We start from the raw sequence: 13,768 nt of genomic DNA, 5'->3' as shown, positions 1-13,768 counted from the left end.
GCGGCAGCCCCTCCAATCTGAGATCTTCCCTAGCAAAGACGTTTGCTAGGCCTCGCGCGCGCACGCATACTGCACATGCGCGACAGTCTTCCCGCCCGAACTCGCTCGTGTTAGTCAGTCTTCTTTTTTTTTTCCGCGCTCGGGATGGCTGTGTTTACTGTCGTTCTGTGCCCTGAGGAGACCCTCGCGCTTTTCTTGCGTCCTTCCTTTTCGGAAGTCTTCTTTTTTTGTTCTACTTCGCGTGTTCTTAAAAATAAAAAAAAAAAAAGAATATTTTTCCTTTATTTTCGAGTTCTTTTTCCCCGTGCAAGTTTCCTTTCACTTTTGATAGCAGCCCTGTTGGCCACCCGTACGGGTTTTTCTCCCTTTTTATTTTTGGTGCCTTTGCCATCATCGTGAATTTTGATTTCGCCGGCGTGATTTTTCCGCCCATGTCATCGAAGCCTCCCAGTGGTTTCAAGAAGTGCACCCAGTGCAATCGGGCTATCTCGCTCACTGATAGGCACGATTCATGCCTTCAGTGTTTGGGGGCTGGGCACCATCCTCAAGCCTGTACTCTCTGTTGTTTGTTAAAAAAGAGAACTCGGGCGGCGAGATTGGCCCAGTGGAACGTTCTGTTCGGGGCCTCGCCCGGTGCTTCGACGGTCTCAGTATCGAGGTCATCGGTCGGTGCATCGACTTTGGCGGTACTGAGGTCATCGACCGGTGCTCCAGCGTCTACGGTAACGAGATCATCGTTGGTACTGATGTCGTCGGAGGGTGCTTCTTCGTCCAGAGTGCAGGTGAGGGCTGTCCATTCCCCTGCTCATGGCAGTGAGCCCTCGAGTAGGTCTCCCCCTGCCTTGAGGGCTCCTGCGGTACAGCCCCCCCCCCCCCCCCCGGGATCGTCCTTCTTCGGACCCAGCCCCAAGGAAGAGGCGCTTGGATTCTACGTCCTCGTTGGTACCGGGAAGTTCCGGTGACATGCTTCGTGTGAAGGCAAGGAAGCATCGGCACCGGTCACCTTCCCGTCGTGGTACAGAGAGCTCTGGGTCGCCGAGGGAGTCGGCACCCACTAGGCATCGACACCGGGAGGACCGCTCACCCTCTATTCAGGAGGTGTCGATGCACTCTACCCTGGACAGCCCGGTACCACCTCCGCAGATTCTGAGTTCGTCACCTGCACCGAACTCCCAGCCTTCCTCGACAGCAGCTCTAAGCAAGAACCTCAGGGCCATCCTTTCAGGGATCCTGGAGGAGCTGTTGCGCCCTTCTCCGGTACCGGGGGTGCTTGCGCCGCCGGTGCCGTTGAGTGAGGCGACGGCTGGCTCCTTGCCTGTCGTGAGGTCTCCGGTGCCGGTACTGCTTGCGGTGCCCACGTTGGCTACCTCCCAAGCAGACTCTCCGACGACGAAGGAATACTCCGACGAAGGGAGCTTCATCGCCGCCGATGCGGGAGTCTACTTCTCGACGTTCCCACCGTGGCCATGTGTCTACGGAGTCGAGGCGGGTACGGCTTCGGACAGAGGTTCATGAACTAGTGTCCGACACCGATGGTGAGGCCTCGTGGGAAGCAGAGAAAGACGTCAGATATTTCTCAGATGAGGAGTCTGACGGTCTTCCTTCTGATTCCACTCCCTCCCGTGAAAGACAGCTTTCTCCTCCTGAGAGTCTGTCTTTCGCAGCCTTTGTCCGGGAAATGTCTACGGCAATTCCCTTCCCTATGGTTACGGAGGATGAGCCAAGGGCGGAAATGTTTGAGCTTTTGGACTATCCTTCGCCACCTAAGGAATCGTTCACAGTACCTATGCATCATGTCTTCAAAGAAGACGCTGCTGGAGAACTGGGCGAAACCACTAACTAATCCCCACATCCCCAAGAAGATCGAGTCCCAGTATGATCCATGGGGACCCTGAGTTGATGCGGACTCAGTTGCCTCACGACTCTGGGGTTGTGGATCTGGCCTTTAAGAAGGTCGAGTTCTAGAGAGTATGCTTCGGCGGCCCCGGGCAGAGACTCTAAAACCTTGGATTCTTTTGGGAGGAAGGACTACCATTCCTCAATGCTCGTAGCCAAAATCCAGTCTTACCAGCTCTACACGAGCATTCATATACGGAACAATTGTGCGGCAGTTGGCGGACTTGGTGGATAAGCTCCCTTCTGAGCAAGCCAAGCCTTTTCAGCAGGTGGTCAGGCAGCTGAAGGCGTGTCGTAAATTCTTGGCCAGGGGTGTTTATGACACTTTTGATGTCGCGTCCAGGGCTGCTGCTCAAGGTGTGGTGATACATAGTAACATAGTAGATGATGGCAGAAAAAGACCTGCATGGTCCATCCAGTCTGCCCAACAAGACAAACGTGTGTAAACCTTACCTTGATTTGTACCTGCCTTATTCAGGGCACAGACCGTTCAAGTCTGCGCAGCAGTACTTCCCGCCTCCCAGCCACCAGTCCCGCCTCCCATCACCGGCTCTGGCACAGACCGTATAAGTCTGCCCTCCACTATCCTCACCTCCCAACCACCAACCCCTCTTCCCCCCACCTGCTCCGCCACCCAATTTTGGCTAAGCTTTTGAGAATCCATTCCTTCTGCACAGGATTCCTTTATGCATATCCCACGCATGTTTGAATTCCGTTACCATTTTCATCTCCACCACCTCCCGCGGGAGGGCATTCCAAGCATCCACCACCCTCTCTGTGAAAAAATACTTCCTGACATCTTTCCTGAGTCTGCCCCCCTTCAATCTCATTTCATGTCCTCTCGTTCTACCGCCTTCCCATCTCCGGAAAAGATTTGTTTGCGGATTAATACCTTTCAAATATTTGAACATCTGTATCATATCACCCCTGTTCCTCCTTTCCTCCAGGGTATACATGTTCAGGTCAGCAAGTCTCTCCTCATACGTCTTGGAACGCAAATCCCGTACTATTCTCGTAGCTTTTCTTTGCACCGCTTCCATTTTTTTAACATCCTTCGCAAGGAACGGCCTCCAAAACTGAACACAATACTCGTGGGGCCTCACCATCGACTTGTACAGGGGCATCAACACTTCCTGTCTTCTGCTGATCACACCTCTCTCTATACAGCCTAGCAACCTTCTCGCTACAGCCACCGCCTTGTCACACTGTTTATTCGCCTTCAGATCCTCGGATACTATCACACCAAGATCCCTCTCCCCCTCAGTACCTATCAGACTCTCACCGCCTAACACATAAGTTTCGGGTTTCTACTCCCTAAGTGCATCACTTTGCATTTGTTCGCATTGAATTTTAATTTCCAAACCTTAGACCATTCTTCTAGCTTCCTCAGATCCTTTTTCATGCTTTCCACTCCCTCCCGGGTGTCCACTCTGTTGCAAATTTTAGTATCATCCGCAAATAGGCAAACTTTACCTTCTAACCCTATGGCAATGTCAGTCACAAATATATTGAACAGAATCGGCCTCAGCACCGATCCCTGAGGCACTCCACTACTCACCTTTCCCTCCTCCGAGCGAACTCTATTTACCACCACCCTCTGTCGTCTGTCCGTCAATCAGTTCCTAATCCAGTTCACCACTTCGGGACCTATCTTCAGCCCATCGAGTTTATTTAAGAGCCTCCTGTGGGGAACCGTGTCAAAAGCTTTGCTAAAATCTAAGCAGATTACGTCTATAGCATGTCAATGATTTAATTCTCCAGTTACCCAATCAAAGAATTCAGTGAGATTCGTTTGGCACGATTTCCCTCTGGTAAAACCATGTTGTCTCGGATCTTTCAACTTATTGGCTTCCAGGAAATTCACTATCCTTTCCTTCAGCATGGCTTCCATTACTTTTCCAATAACCGAAGTGAGGCTTACCGGCCTGTAGTTTCCAGCTTCTTCCCTATCACCACTTTTGTGAAGAGGGACCACATCCGCCGTTCTCCCGTCTCCAAGGATTTATTAAACAAATCTTTAAGACCCGCCAGAACCTCTCTGAGCTCCCTCAATATTCTGGGGTGGATGCCATCCGGTTCCATGGCTTTGTCCACCTTTAGCTTTCCAAGTTGTTCATACACACTCTCTTCCGTGAACGGTGCTCTATCCACTCCATTCTCAGGTGTACTTTTGCCAGTCCCTCTCGGTCCTTCTCCAGGATTTTCTTCAGTGAAAACAGAACAAAAGTATCTATTTAGCAAATTGGCTTTTTCTTCATCATTGTCTACATAGCGTTTCGCTGTATCTTTTAGTCTCACAATTCCCTTTTTAGTCATTCTCCTTTCACTAATATACCTGAAGAAATTTTTGTCTCCCCTCCTTACATTTCTAGCCATTTGTTCTTCCGCGTGCACCTTCACCAGACGTATCTCTCTCTTGGCTTCTTTCAGTTTCCTCCGGTATTCCTCCCCGTGTTCCTCTTCTTGAGATTTTCTATATTTCTGGAACGCTAACTCTTTAGCCTTTATTTTCTCAGCCACTTTCTTGGAGAACCACATCGGTTTCCTTTTTCTCTTGCTTTTATTTACTCTCCTTACATAAAGGTCTGTGGCCCTATTTATTACTTCTTTCAGCCTGGACCACTGTCCTTCCACTTCTTGTACGTCCTCCCAGGCCATCAGCTCCTTCCTCAGGTATTTCCCCATTTTACTAAAGTCAGCACGCTTGAAATCCAGGACTTTGAGTTTAGAGTGGCCGCCCTCCACTTCAGCCGTCATATCAAACCAAACCATTTGATGGTCACTGCTTCCCAGGTGTGCACCCACTCGGACATTTGACACACTATCCCCATTTGTGAGCACCAGATCCAGCGTCACTCCCTCCCTCGTGGGTTCTGTCACAATTTGTCTGAGCAGAGCACTTTGGAAAGCATCCACGATCTCTCTACTTCTTTCCGATTTTGCAGACTGAACCTTCCAATCTACATCCGGCAGATTGAAATCTCCCATCAACAGAACCTCTTTTTTCTTTCCTAATTTTTGAATATCTGCGATCAGATCTTTATCTAGTTCCTCTAATTGTGTCGGGGGTCTGTAGACAACACCCACGTGGACAGAGGTTCTATCCTCTCTTTTTAAGGTGATCCATATCGCTTCTTCTTTTCCCCAGGTCCAGACTCTCATGGTTGCGTGCCTCCGACCTGGAAAATAGGATTCAGCAGCGGATTGCGAATTCTCCTTGTCGGGGTGATAATATTTTTGGTGAAAAGGTCGAACAGGTGGTAGAGCAGCTCCACCAGCGGGACACCGCTTTCGACAAATTCTCCCTCCGGGCGCCTTCAGCATCTACCTCAACTGGTAGACGTTTTTGTGGCGGAAGAAGGACTGTTACCTATCCTTCTAATAGGGGTAGGTACAATCCTCCCTCTCGCCAGCCTGCTGCCCAGGCCAAACCCCAGCGCGCTCGTTCTCGTCAATAGCATGCGACTCAGCAAGCCCCTGCGGCTCCCCAGCAAAAGCAAGGGACGGGCTTTTGACTGGCTCCAGCAGAGCATAGCCGAAGTCAAAGTGTCTGTGCCGGACGATCTGCCGGTCGGGGGGAGGTTAAAATTTTTTCACCAAAGGTGGCCTCTTATAACCTCCGATCAGTGGGTTCTTCAAATAGTCCGGCTAGGGTACTCCCTCAATTTGGTTTCAAAGCCTCCAAATTGCCCACCGGAAGCTCAATCCTTCAGCTTCCAGCACAAGCAGGTACTTGCAGAGGAACTCTCCGCCCTTCTCAGCGCCAATGCGGTCGAGCCCGTGCCACCTTGGCAAGAAGGGATGGGATTCTATTCCAGGTACTTCCTTGTGGAAAAGAAAACAGGGGGGATGCGTCCCATCCTAGACCTAAGGGCCCTGAACAAATATCTGGTCCGAGAAAAGTTCAGGATGGTTTCCCTGGGCACCCTTCTTCCCATGATTCAGGAAAACGATTGGCTATGCTCTCTGGACTTAAAGGATGCTTATACTCACATCCCGATACTTCCAGGTCACAGACAGCATCTCCGATTTCGTCTGGGAACATGGCACTTTCAGTATTGTGTGCTACCCTTTGGTCTCGCATCCGCGCCCAGGGTGTTCACAAAGTGCCTGGCTATGGTAGTGGCGTCTCTACGCAGACTGGGAGTGCATGTGTTCCCTTACCTCGACGATTGGCTGGTGAAGAACACACCTCCGAGACAGGAGCTCTACAGTCCATGCACATGACTATTCGACTCCTGGAGCTCCTAGGGTTTGTAATAAATTATCCAAAGTCCCACCTTCTTCCTGTTCAGAAACTCAAATTCATAGGGGCTCTGCTGGATTCTCAGACAGCTCATGCCTACCTTCCGGAAGCGAGGGCCGACAATCTTCTGTCCCTTGTTTCCTGGGTACGAGCGTCCCAGCAGATCACAGCTCGGCCGATGTTGAGATTGCTCGGCCACATGGCCTCCACAGTGCATGTGACTCCCATGGCCCCCCTCCACATGAGATCAGCTCAATGGACCACAGCTTCTCAGTAGTACCAAGCTGCTGGGGACCTAGAGGACGTAATCCAGCTGTCCACGAGTTTTCTTTAGTCCCTCCATTGGTGGACAATTCGGTCCAATTTAACTCTGGGACGTCCTTTCCAAATTCCTCAGCCACAAAAGGTGCTGACGACGGATGCGTCTCTCCTGGGGTGGGGAGCTCATGTCGATGGGCTTCACACCCAAGGCAGTTGGTCCCTCCAGGAACAAGGTCTACAGATAGATCAACCTCCTGGAGTTACGAGCGGTCTGGAACGCTCTAAAGGCCTTCAGAGATCGGCTGTCCCATCAAATTATTCAAATTCAGACGGACAATCAGGTTGCCATATACTACATCAACAAGCAGGGAGGCACCGGATCTCGCCCCCTGTGTCAGAAGGCCGTCAGAATGTGGCTTTGGGCTCGCCACGTATCTGGCAGGCGTAATCAACAGTCTGGCCGACAGATTGAGCAGGATCATGCAACCTCACGAGTGGTCACTCAATTCCCGAGGGGTACGCGGGATCTTTGAAGTGTGGGGCACCCCCTTGGTGGATCTCTTCGCCGCTCAAGTCAATCACAAGGTCCCTCAGTTCTGTTCCAGACTTCAGGGCCATGGCAGACTAGTGTCGGATGCCTTCTTCCTGCATTGGTGGGAGGGCCTCCTGTATGCCTATCCTCCCATACCTTTGTTGGGGAGGACTTTGTTGAAACTCAAGCAAGATCGAGGCACCATGATCCTGATTGCTCCCTTTTGGCCTCTTCAGATATGGTTCCCTCTTCTTCTGGAATTGTCTTCCGAAGAACCGTGGAGATTGGAGTGTTTTCAGACCCTCATTACTCAGAACGAGGGGGCGCTTCTGCATCCCAACCTCCGGTCCCTGGCTCTCACGGCCTGGATGTTGGGAGCGTAGATTTGCCTCCTTGGGTCTGTCCAAGGGTGTCTCCAGAGTCTTGCGTGCTTCCAGGAAAGATTCCACTAAGAAGAGTTACCGTATTTTTCGGACTATAAGACGCACCGGACCATAAGACGCACCTAGGTTTTAGAGGAGGGAAATAGGAAAATTTTTTTTTTCCTTTTTCCCTCCTCTAAAACCTAGGTGCTCCGGTGCGTCTTGTCCGAGTTCGGGATCGCCCTCCCCCCGGCCCTGTCACCACTTCTCTCTACTCACGTCACGCGATCTTCCCTGGTGGTCTAGTGACGTCGGGGCAGGAAAGAGCCCCCTCTTTCCTGCCCAGCGCGCTGCTCTCCGTCCTCCTGTATGCTGCCTGACGGTCTCGGCGAGATTCAAAATGGCCGCCGAGAATTGAAGTCTCGGCGGCCATTTTGAATCTTGCCGAGACCGTCAGGCTGCATACAGGAGGACGGAGAGCAGCGCGCTGGGCAGGAAAGAGGGGGCTCTTTCCTGCCCCGACGTCACTAGACCACCAGGGAAGATCGCGTGACGTGAGTAGGGAGAAGTGGTGACAGGGCCGGGGGGAGGGCGATCCCGAACTCGGGGGGAGGGCGATCCCGAACTGGGAGGGAGGGAGGGAAATCTCTACCTTCGGACTATAAGATGCACCCCCTATTTTCCTCCCAAATTTGGGGGGAAAAAGTGTGTCTTATAGTCCGAAAAATACAGTAGTTCTTTCTATGGCGGAGGTTTGCCGTCTAGTGTGACAGCAAGGCCCTAGATCCTCGCTCTGCCCTACACAGACCCTGCTTGAATACCTTCTGCACTTGTCCAAGTCCGGTCTTAAGACCAACTCTGTAAGAGTTCATCTTAGTGCGATTAGTGCATACCATTACCGTGTGGAAGGTAAGCCGATCTCGGGACAGCCTTTAGTTGTTCGATTCATGAGAGGTTTGCTGTTGTTAAAGCCCCCCGTCAAACCTCCTACAGTGTCATGGGACCTCAATGTCGTTCTCACCCAGCTGATGAAACCCCCTTTCGAGCCACTGGATTCCTGCCATCTGAAGTACTTGACCTGGAAGGTCTTTTTCTTGGTGGCAGTCACTTCAGCTCGTAGAGTCAGTGAGCTTCAAGCCCTAGTAGCTCATGCTTCTTATACCAAATTTCATCATAATAGAGTAGTCCTCCGCACTCACCCTAAGTTCTTGCCAAAGGTGGTGTCGGAGTTCCAACTGAACCAGTCAATTGTCTTGCCAACATACTTCCCCCGTCCGCATATCCGCCCTGCTGAATGTCAACTGCACACGTTGGACTGCAAGAGAGCATTGGCCTTCTATCTGGAGCGGACACAGCCCCACAGACAGTCCGCCCAATTGTTTGTTTCTTTTGATCCCAACAGGAAGGGAGTGGCTGTTGGGAAACGCACCATTTCTAATTGGCTAGCAGATTGCATCTCCTTCGCTTATGCCCAGTCTGGGCTGACTCTTGAGGATCATGTCACGGCTCATAGTGTTAGAGCCATGGCAGCGTCAGTGGCCCACTTGAAGTTAGCCTCTATTGAAGAGATTTGCAAAGCTGCGACGTGGTCATCTGTCCACACATTCATATAGCATTACTGCCTACAGCAGGATACCCGACGCGACAGTCGTTTCGGCCAGTCAGTGCTGCAGAATCTGTTTGGGGTTTAGAATCCAACTCCACCCCCCTAGGCCCATTTTTATTCTGTTTGCTGCACTCTCAGTTAGTTGAATAAGTTTAGGTCAATCTCAGTTATGTCCTCGCTGTTGCGAGGCCCAATTGACCATGTTTGTTGTTTTGAGTGAGCCTGGGGGCTAGGGATACCCCATCAGTGAGAATAAGCAGCCTGCTTGTCCTCGGAGAAAGCGAAAGCTATATACTTGTAGCAGGTATTCTCCAAGGACAGCAGGCTGATTGTTCTCACAAACCCACCCGCCTCCCCTTTGGAGTTGTGTCTTCCCTTGTCTTTGTTTTTGCTATTTACTGGACTGACGAACACAAGCGAGTTTGGGCGGGAAGACGGTCGTGCATGCGCGGTGTGCGCGCGCAAGGCCTAGCAAACGTCTTTGCTAGGGAAGATCTCCGATTGGAGGGGCTGCCGTGGATGTCACCCATCAGTGAGAGCAATGGAGGAGGAGGAGTGGCCTAGTGGTTAGGGTGGTGGACTTTGGTCCTGAGGAACTGAGTTCGATTCCCGGCACAGGCAGCTCCTTGTGACTCTGGGCAAGTCAGTTAACTCTCCATTGCCTGCCGCATTGAGCCTGCCATGAGTGGGAAAGCGCGGGGTACAAGTGTAACAAAAATAAAAAAATAAATAATCAGCCTGCTGTCCTCGGAGAATACCTTCTACAGGTATGTAGCTTTCGCTTTTTAGGAGTATTGACTTTTTGGCTTTCATAGGCAGATCAAGATTTGTAATTGTTGAATATATTATTTCAGGAAATCCTTGCACGAGGAATTCTTCTTCCTTTAATAAACCAACTCAGTGATCCTGATTATATTAATCAGTATATCATTTGGATGGTAAGTTTGTATTGCAGATTATTTTTACATAAGCATGGATATGCCTATGCTGCAGTATGTCTGATGTCTGTAGACTGTTGTGTGTTCACACAGTGAGAATTCACCTAGTTGTTTCATAGTTTGAAACAGGCATTGTTGTCAGTTTGTAATAGCAGAGGAGGCGAGCAGAAGACACCAAGGACTTTTGTATGTTACTTTCCCAAAGCCAGGTTAATTGTTTAAATCTCTAATTTTTAACTTTAACACTTACTAAATGTTTCATGTCCTGATTTCAAAGTTCACTGTTCATTGCAAGATTACTTTTTTCCTGTGCCTGAGGTGTAAACCTAGTGATCTTGGTCCCTCCCTGCTCCCCCCATTGCCACTTTCTACCTCTTTATCATCAGTCTTTCCTTCTCTTTTTCTCCTGCCTCTATAAAAGAAAAAGCAGCCACTGTGGTTCTTTTTGAGGGCACTTGTGCTGTGGGAAGATTGTAGGGCTTCAGGGTCTTGGAGGTCACGAAATTGACTGCTTTCTGTGAGTATATTTATTATTCTCTGAACCTATTAAGTCTTGTGCATGCTGCGGGGTAAACTCTTGTCTACCGGTTTCTGCATGCTTTGCTTTACTTTTGTGGACATGCCATTTTGGCCATCAATTCTCCGTCTCCGGGAGTTCAATCCAGCTCCGCTTTGATGGCGGTTTTGGCAGGCTCAGCATCAATGGTTCCTGCGCTCTGTGAAGCTTCGGCGGCCATTTTTTCAGCAGGTTCCTCGCCTGCTACCGTGTCCTATAATGTTGGTTTTGCAGGGGTAGAACTGTCTGCCTGAATTTGTTCTTTTATTACATCAGGTCTTTTTTATTAAACTCGGCTCAATCTGCCTCCCCTTCTTCCACTCTCTTTGCTTTTGAGGAGCAGCTTCCTAAGAAACTGAAACTTTCCGTTTCGCAGGATTTGGAGAATATTCCTCCTCAGTACTCAAGAGAAGGTTTTATCTGTGTAATCCCACTGTCATAGTTCTGCTGATGGCCCTGAATTGGACATTTCAGAGGTAGATGGGGGTGATGATCCTACTGTAGCTAGGCTGTTTTTGAGAGCAGAGTTGCCTCTGTTGTTCACAAAATCTATGGAGGCATTAAACATTTATTCTCTTGCTTCTCGGTCCTCTGGTCCTGCTCCATCTATTAAGTCAGGTGCTAAGAGACCTGTTTCTTTCTATATTCATGAAGCTATGCAGGAGCTTATTGCAGCTCATTGGGAGACCCCTGATTCTAACCTCTGGGTTTTCTTGCGCTATGTCCAAATTATATCCCTTTCTGCCATCTGATTTAGAGCAGTGTGCTCTGTCTAAGGTGGATGCCCTTAGTACGGTGGTTACTAAAAATACCACTATCCCTGTTGAAGGCGGCACTGCATTAAAGGATATGCTTGCCTTTCAACTAGCTGCATTAAATTCTTAGGCAGCAATTTCTTCTTTTGTAGCCAGGGCTTTTTTATCATGGGCTGAACAATTGTCCACATTGGATTCGCCTCCAGACTTTCTTCCTACCCTAGAAGTGGGATTATCCTATTTGTCAGACACTTTATGATATTCTCTGAGCGTCAGCCAAGGGTATGGCCTTGGCCGTTTTGTTGAGGCATTGGGCCACTGATGTGGCATCCAAATGTCTTCTGGTGAAGTTGCCCTTTTGGGGGAAACTACTCTTTGGTGCGGATTTGGAGAAGATTTTTAAAGACCTGAGAGATTCCAAGGTCCAGCGGCTACCTGAGGACAAGCCTAAGCCTCATCTCCAGGCGGGTAAGTCTCGTTTTCGAGAAGCATGGAGGTATAGACCAGGGAAGGCTAGTGCTTCTGCTCAAAAATCTCACTTTCCTCAGACTCTGTCTTCCTTTCAAGGAGGCAAGAAACCCTTTTTTGCTTCCTCAGGAACCTCTCCCTCAGCCTTTGCGATGACACAGTTAAGGTTCACTCCTTGTACATAGACATAGGTGGGTGTCTTTCCTGCTTTCACAAGGAGTGGGCCATCATTACTGCAGACCAATGGGTCCTTGATATCATTCTCCATTGCTGCAAGCTAGAATTTTCAAAGCCACTCACAGATCTTTTCATGCTGTCACTTTGTGGCAGCTCTACAAAGAGTCAAGCAGTGCTAACTATCTTAGCCTCTTTAAGGCGACTGGGGGCCATTCAGCCCTTTCCTCTAGCAGAGAGGGGCACGGATTGATATTCCATCTATTTTATCATCCCAAAGAAAGACTTTTTGCCCTGTCCTGGATCTCAGAGGGGTGAACAAGTCTCTTGGAGTGCTGCACTTCCATATGGAGACTTCATTTTGTTATAGCCTCGGTCCAGTCAGGCAAATTTCTCACCTCATTGGACCTCAAGGAGGCTTATTTTTATATCCCAATTTGGCCTTCTCACAGGAAATTTCTCTGGTTTGCAATCCTGGGAGATCATTTTCAATTCAAGGCTATGCCTTTTGGTCTTGCCACTGCAACGCACCCATTTTCGAAAGCTATGGTGGTGGTGGTAGCCTTTCTTTGCCGGCAAAGGATCTAGGTACATCCTTACCTGGACAATTGACTAATTAGGACACCTTATCATGACAGCCTTCGCAGTACACAGCCAGTCCTGTCTCTTCTTTCTGAGCTGAGTTTGGTGGTGAATTAACAGTAAGAGTCATATCACCCCCACCCAGACCCTGGAGTTTCTGAGAGTGTTCTTCAGTACCAAGGTGAACTGCTATGAATTTACAGCCTGCTTCACTGACGCAGACTACCCAATAATTACCGTGGATTCTTTTGGATTTGTATCAAGTAAATATTTTATTAGAGGAGCTAAATTCTACAATGATTAAGGTATATACAATGGTTAGCACATATACAATGATTAGCTCTATACACACAATGATTAACTAAACAATCATTACATCACTGGTCTGTATTTCTAAGCAATGCAAAGAGTTCTTAGAGCAGGAAAAGAAGCAATAATACATACATCACTGGTCCTTATATCATCCAGGGTCGTAACATCAGCTGGGGGGCCCGGTTCACAGCGAGAGCCAGGAGCTTCTTGGACCAGGAACAGATCCTCTGCGTAGCCCGTACATTGCTCACAGATGAGCTTCCACTCTGCAGTGACAAGCCCTCCCTTTTTATTAGGCTCTGAGCTCATGTTCAGAGCTAGGGAAAGTTTACAGAATGCTTCTAAGGAAAATTGCAGAATGCTTCTCTGTTTAGGATTGTGGGAACGAGGTCACATGCTTTCCCAAGTCCAGGTGGCCAAGCTGGACCCGGAAAAACAAGTGCCACCCTCCCCTTCACATACCAAATTAGTTAGAGCTGTGTCTTATCTTCTGCATTCCAACTTATTTTCACACAATTAAGGTTACAATGATTTTTAAACAGAATTACTTCTAATCAACAATACAGACCACGTGTGCACTGGTCGATCAAGGCAGAGATGAAAAGCAATCTTTAAAATTCACTTCCATTACACGAGGCATGGATGGTTTTTCTACATCAGCATCGTCAGCTCAAGCTGAAATAGGAAATTCTCAGGCTTCTCTCTCTTCCCTGCCTGGGGGCTTGGGATTATGCTCAGGTTCTCGGTTCTATAGTGGCAACTCTGGATGTTCTGCCTTGAGCAAAGTTCCACATGCAGATCGTACAGTTGTTCCTGTTGAGCTAGTGGTCTCAGGGACTTACAACCAGCTTGTGCCGTGGACCCCTCAAGCCAGACGGAGTCTGGCTTGGTGACTTCTCCCTGCGCATAATCAGGCGGGAATGTACTTACAGATTGCCAGCTTGTGTTTTCTCACCTCCGATGCCAGCCTCTTCGGGTGTGGAGCCCATTATCTCCTCCATTCTGCACAGGGCCACTGGTTGAGACTGGATGCTTCCTGGTCCATTAACAGATTGGAACTTCGAGCTGTCCGGAAAGTTC

At 49.3% G+C, this 13,768-nt stretch overlaps 1 protein-coding gene across 3 annotated transcripts in view; it reads left to right on the top strand.

The window, feature by feature from the left end:
- SNX13 (sorting nexin 13) overlaps positions 1–13,768 on the top strand; it is a 483,917-nt gene that overhangs the window by 160,956 nt on the left and 309,193 nt on the right. For all 3 annotated transcript variants that reach the window (XM_030201510.1, XM_030201500.1, XM_030201519.1), the window contains one exon: positions 9,758–9,841. In XM_030201510.1, coding sequence (XP_030057370.1) covers positions 9,758–9,841 — 84 coding nt within the window. The remainder of the gene's footprint in view (positions 1–9,757; positions 9,842–13,768) is intronic.

Source organism: Microcaecilia unicolor, chromosome 1, assembly GCF_901765095.1.
Source record: "Microcaecilia unicolor chromosome 1, aMicUni1.1, whole genome shotgun sequence".
In the NCBI taxonomy this organism is placed as follows: Eukaryota; Metazoa; Chordata; class Amphibia; order Gymnophiona; family Siphonopidae; genus Microcaecilia; species Microcaecilia unicolor.
This window is presented reverse-complemented; position numbering and strand designations above follow the sequence as displayed.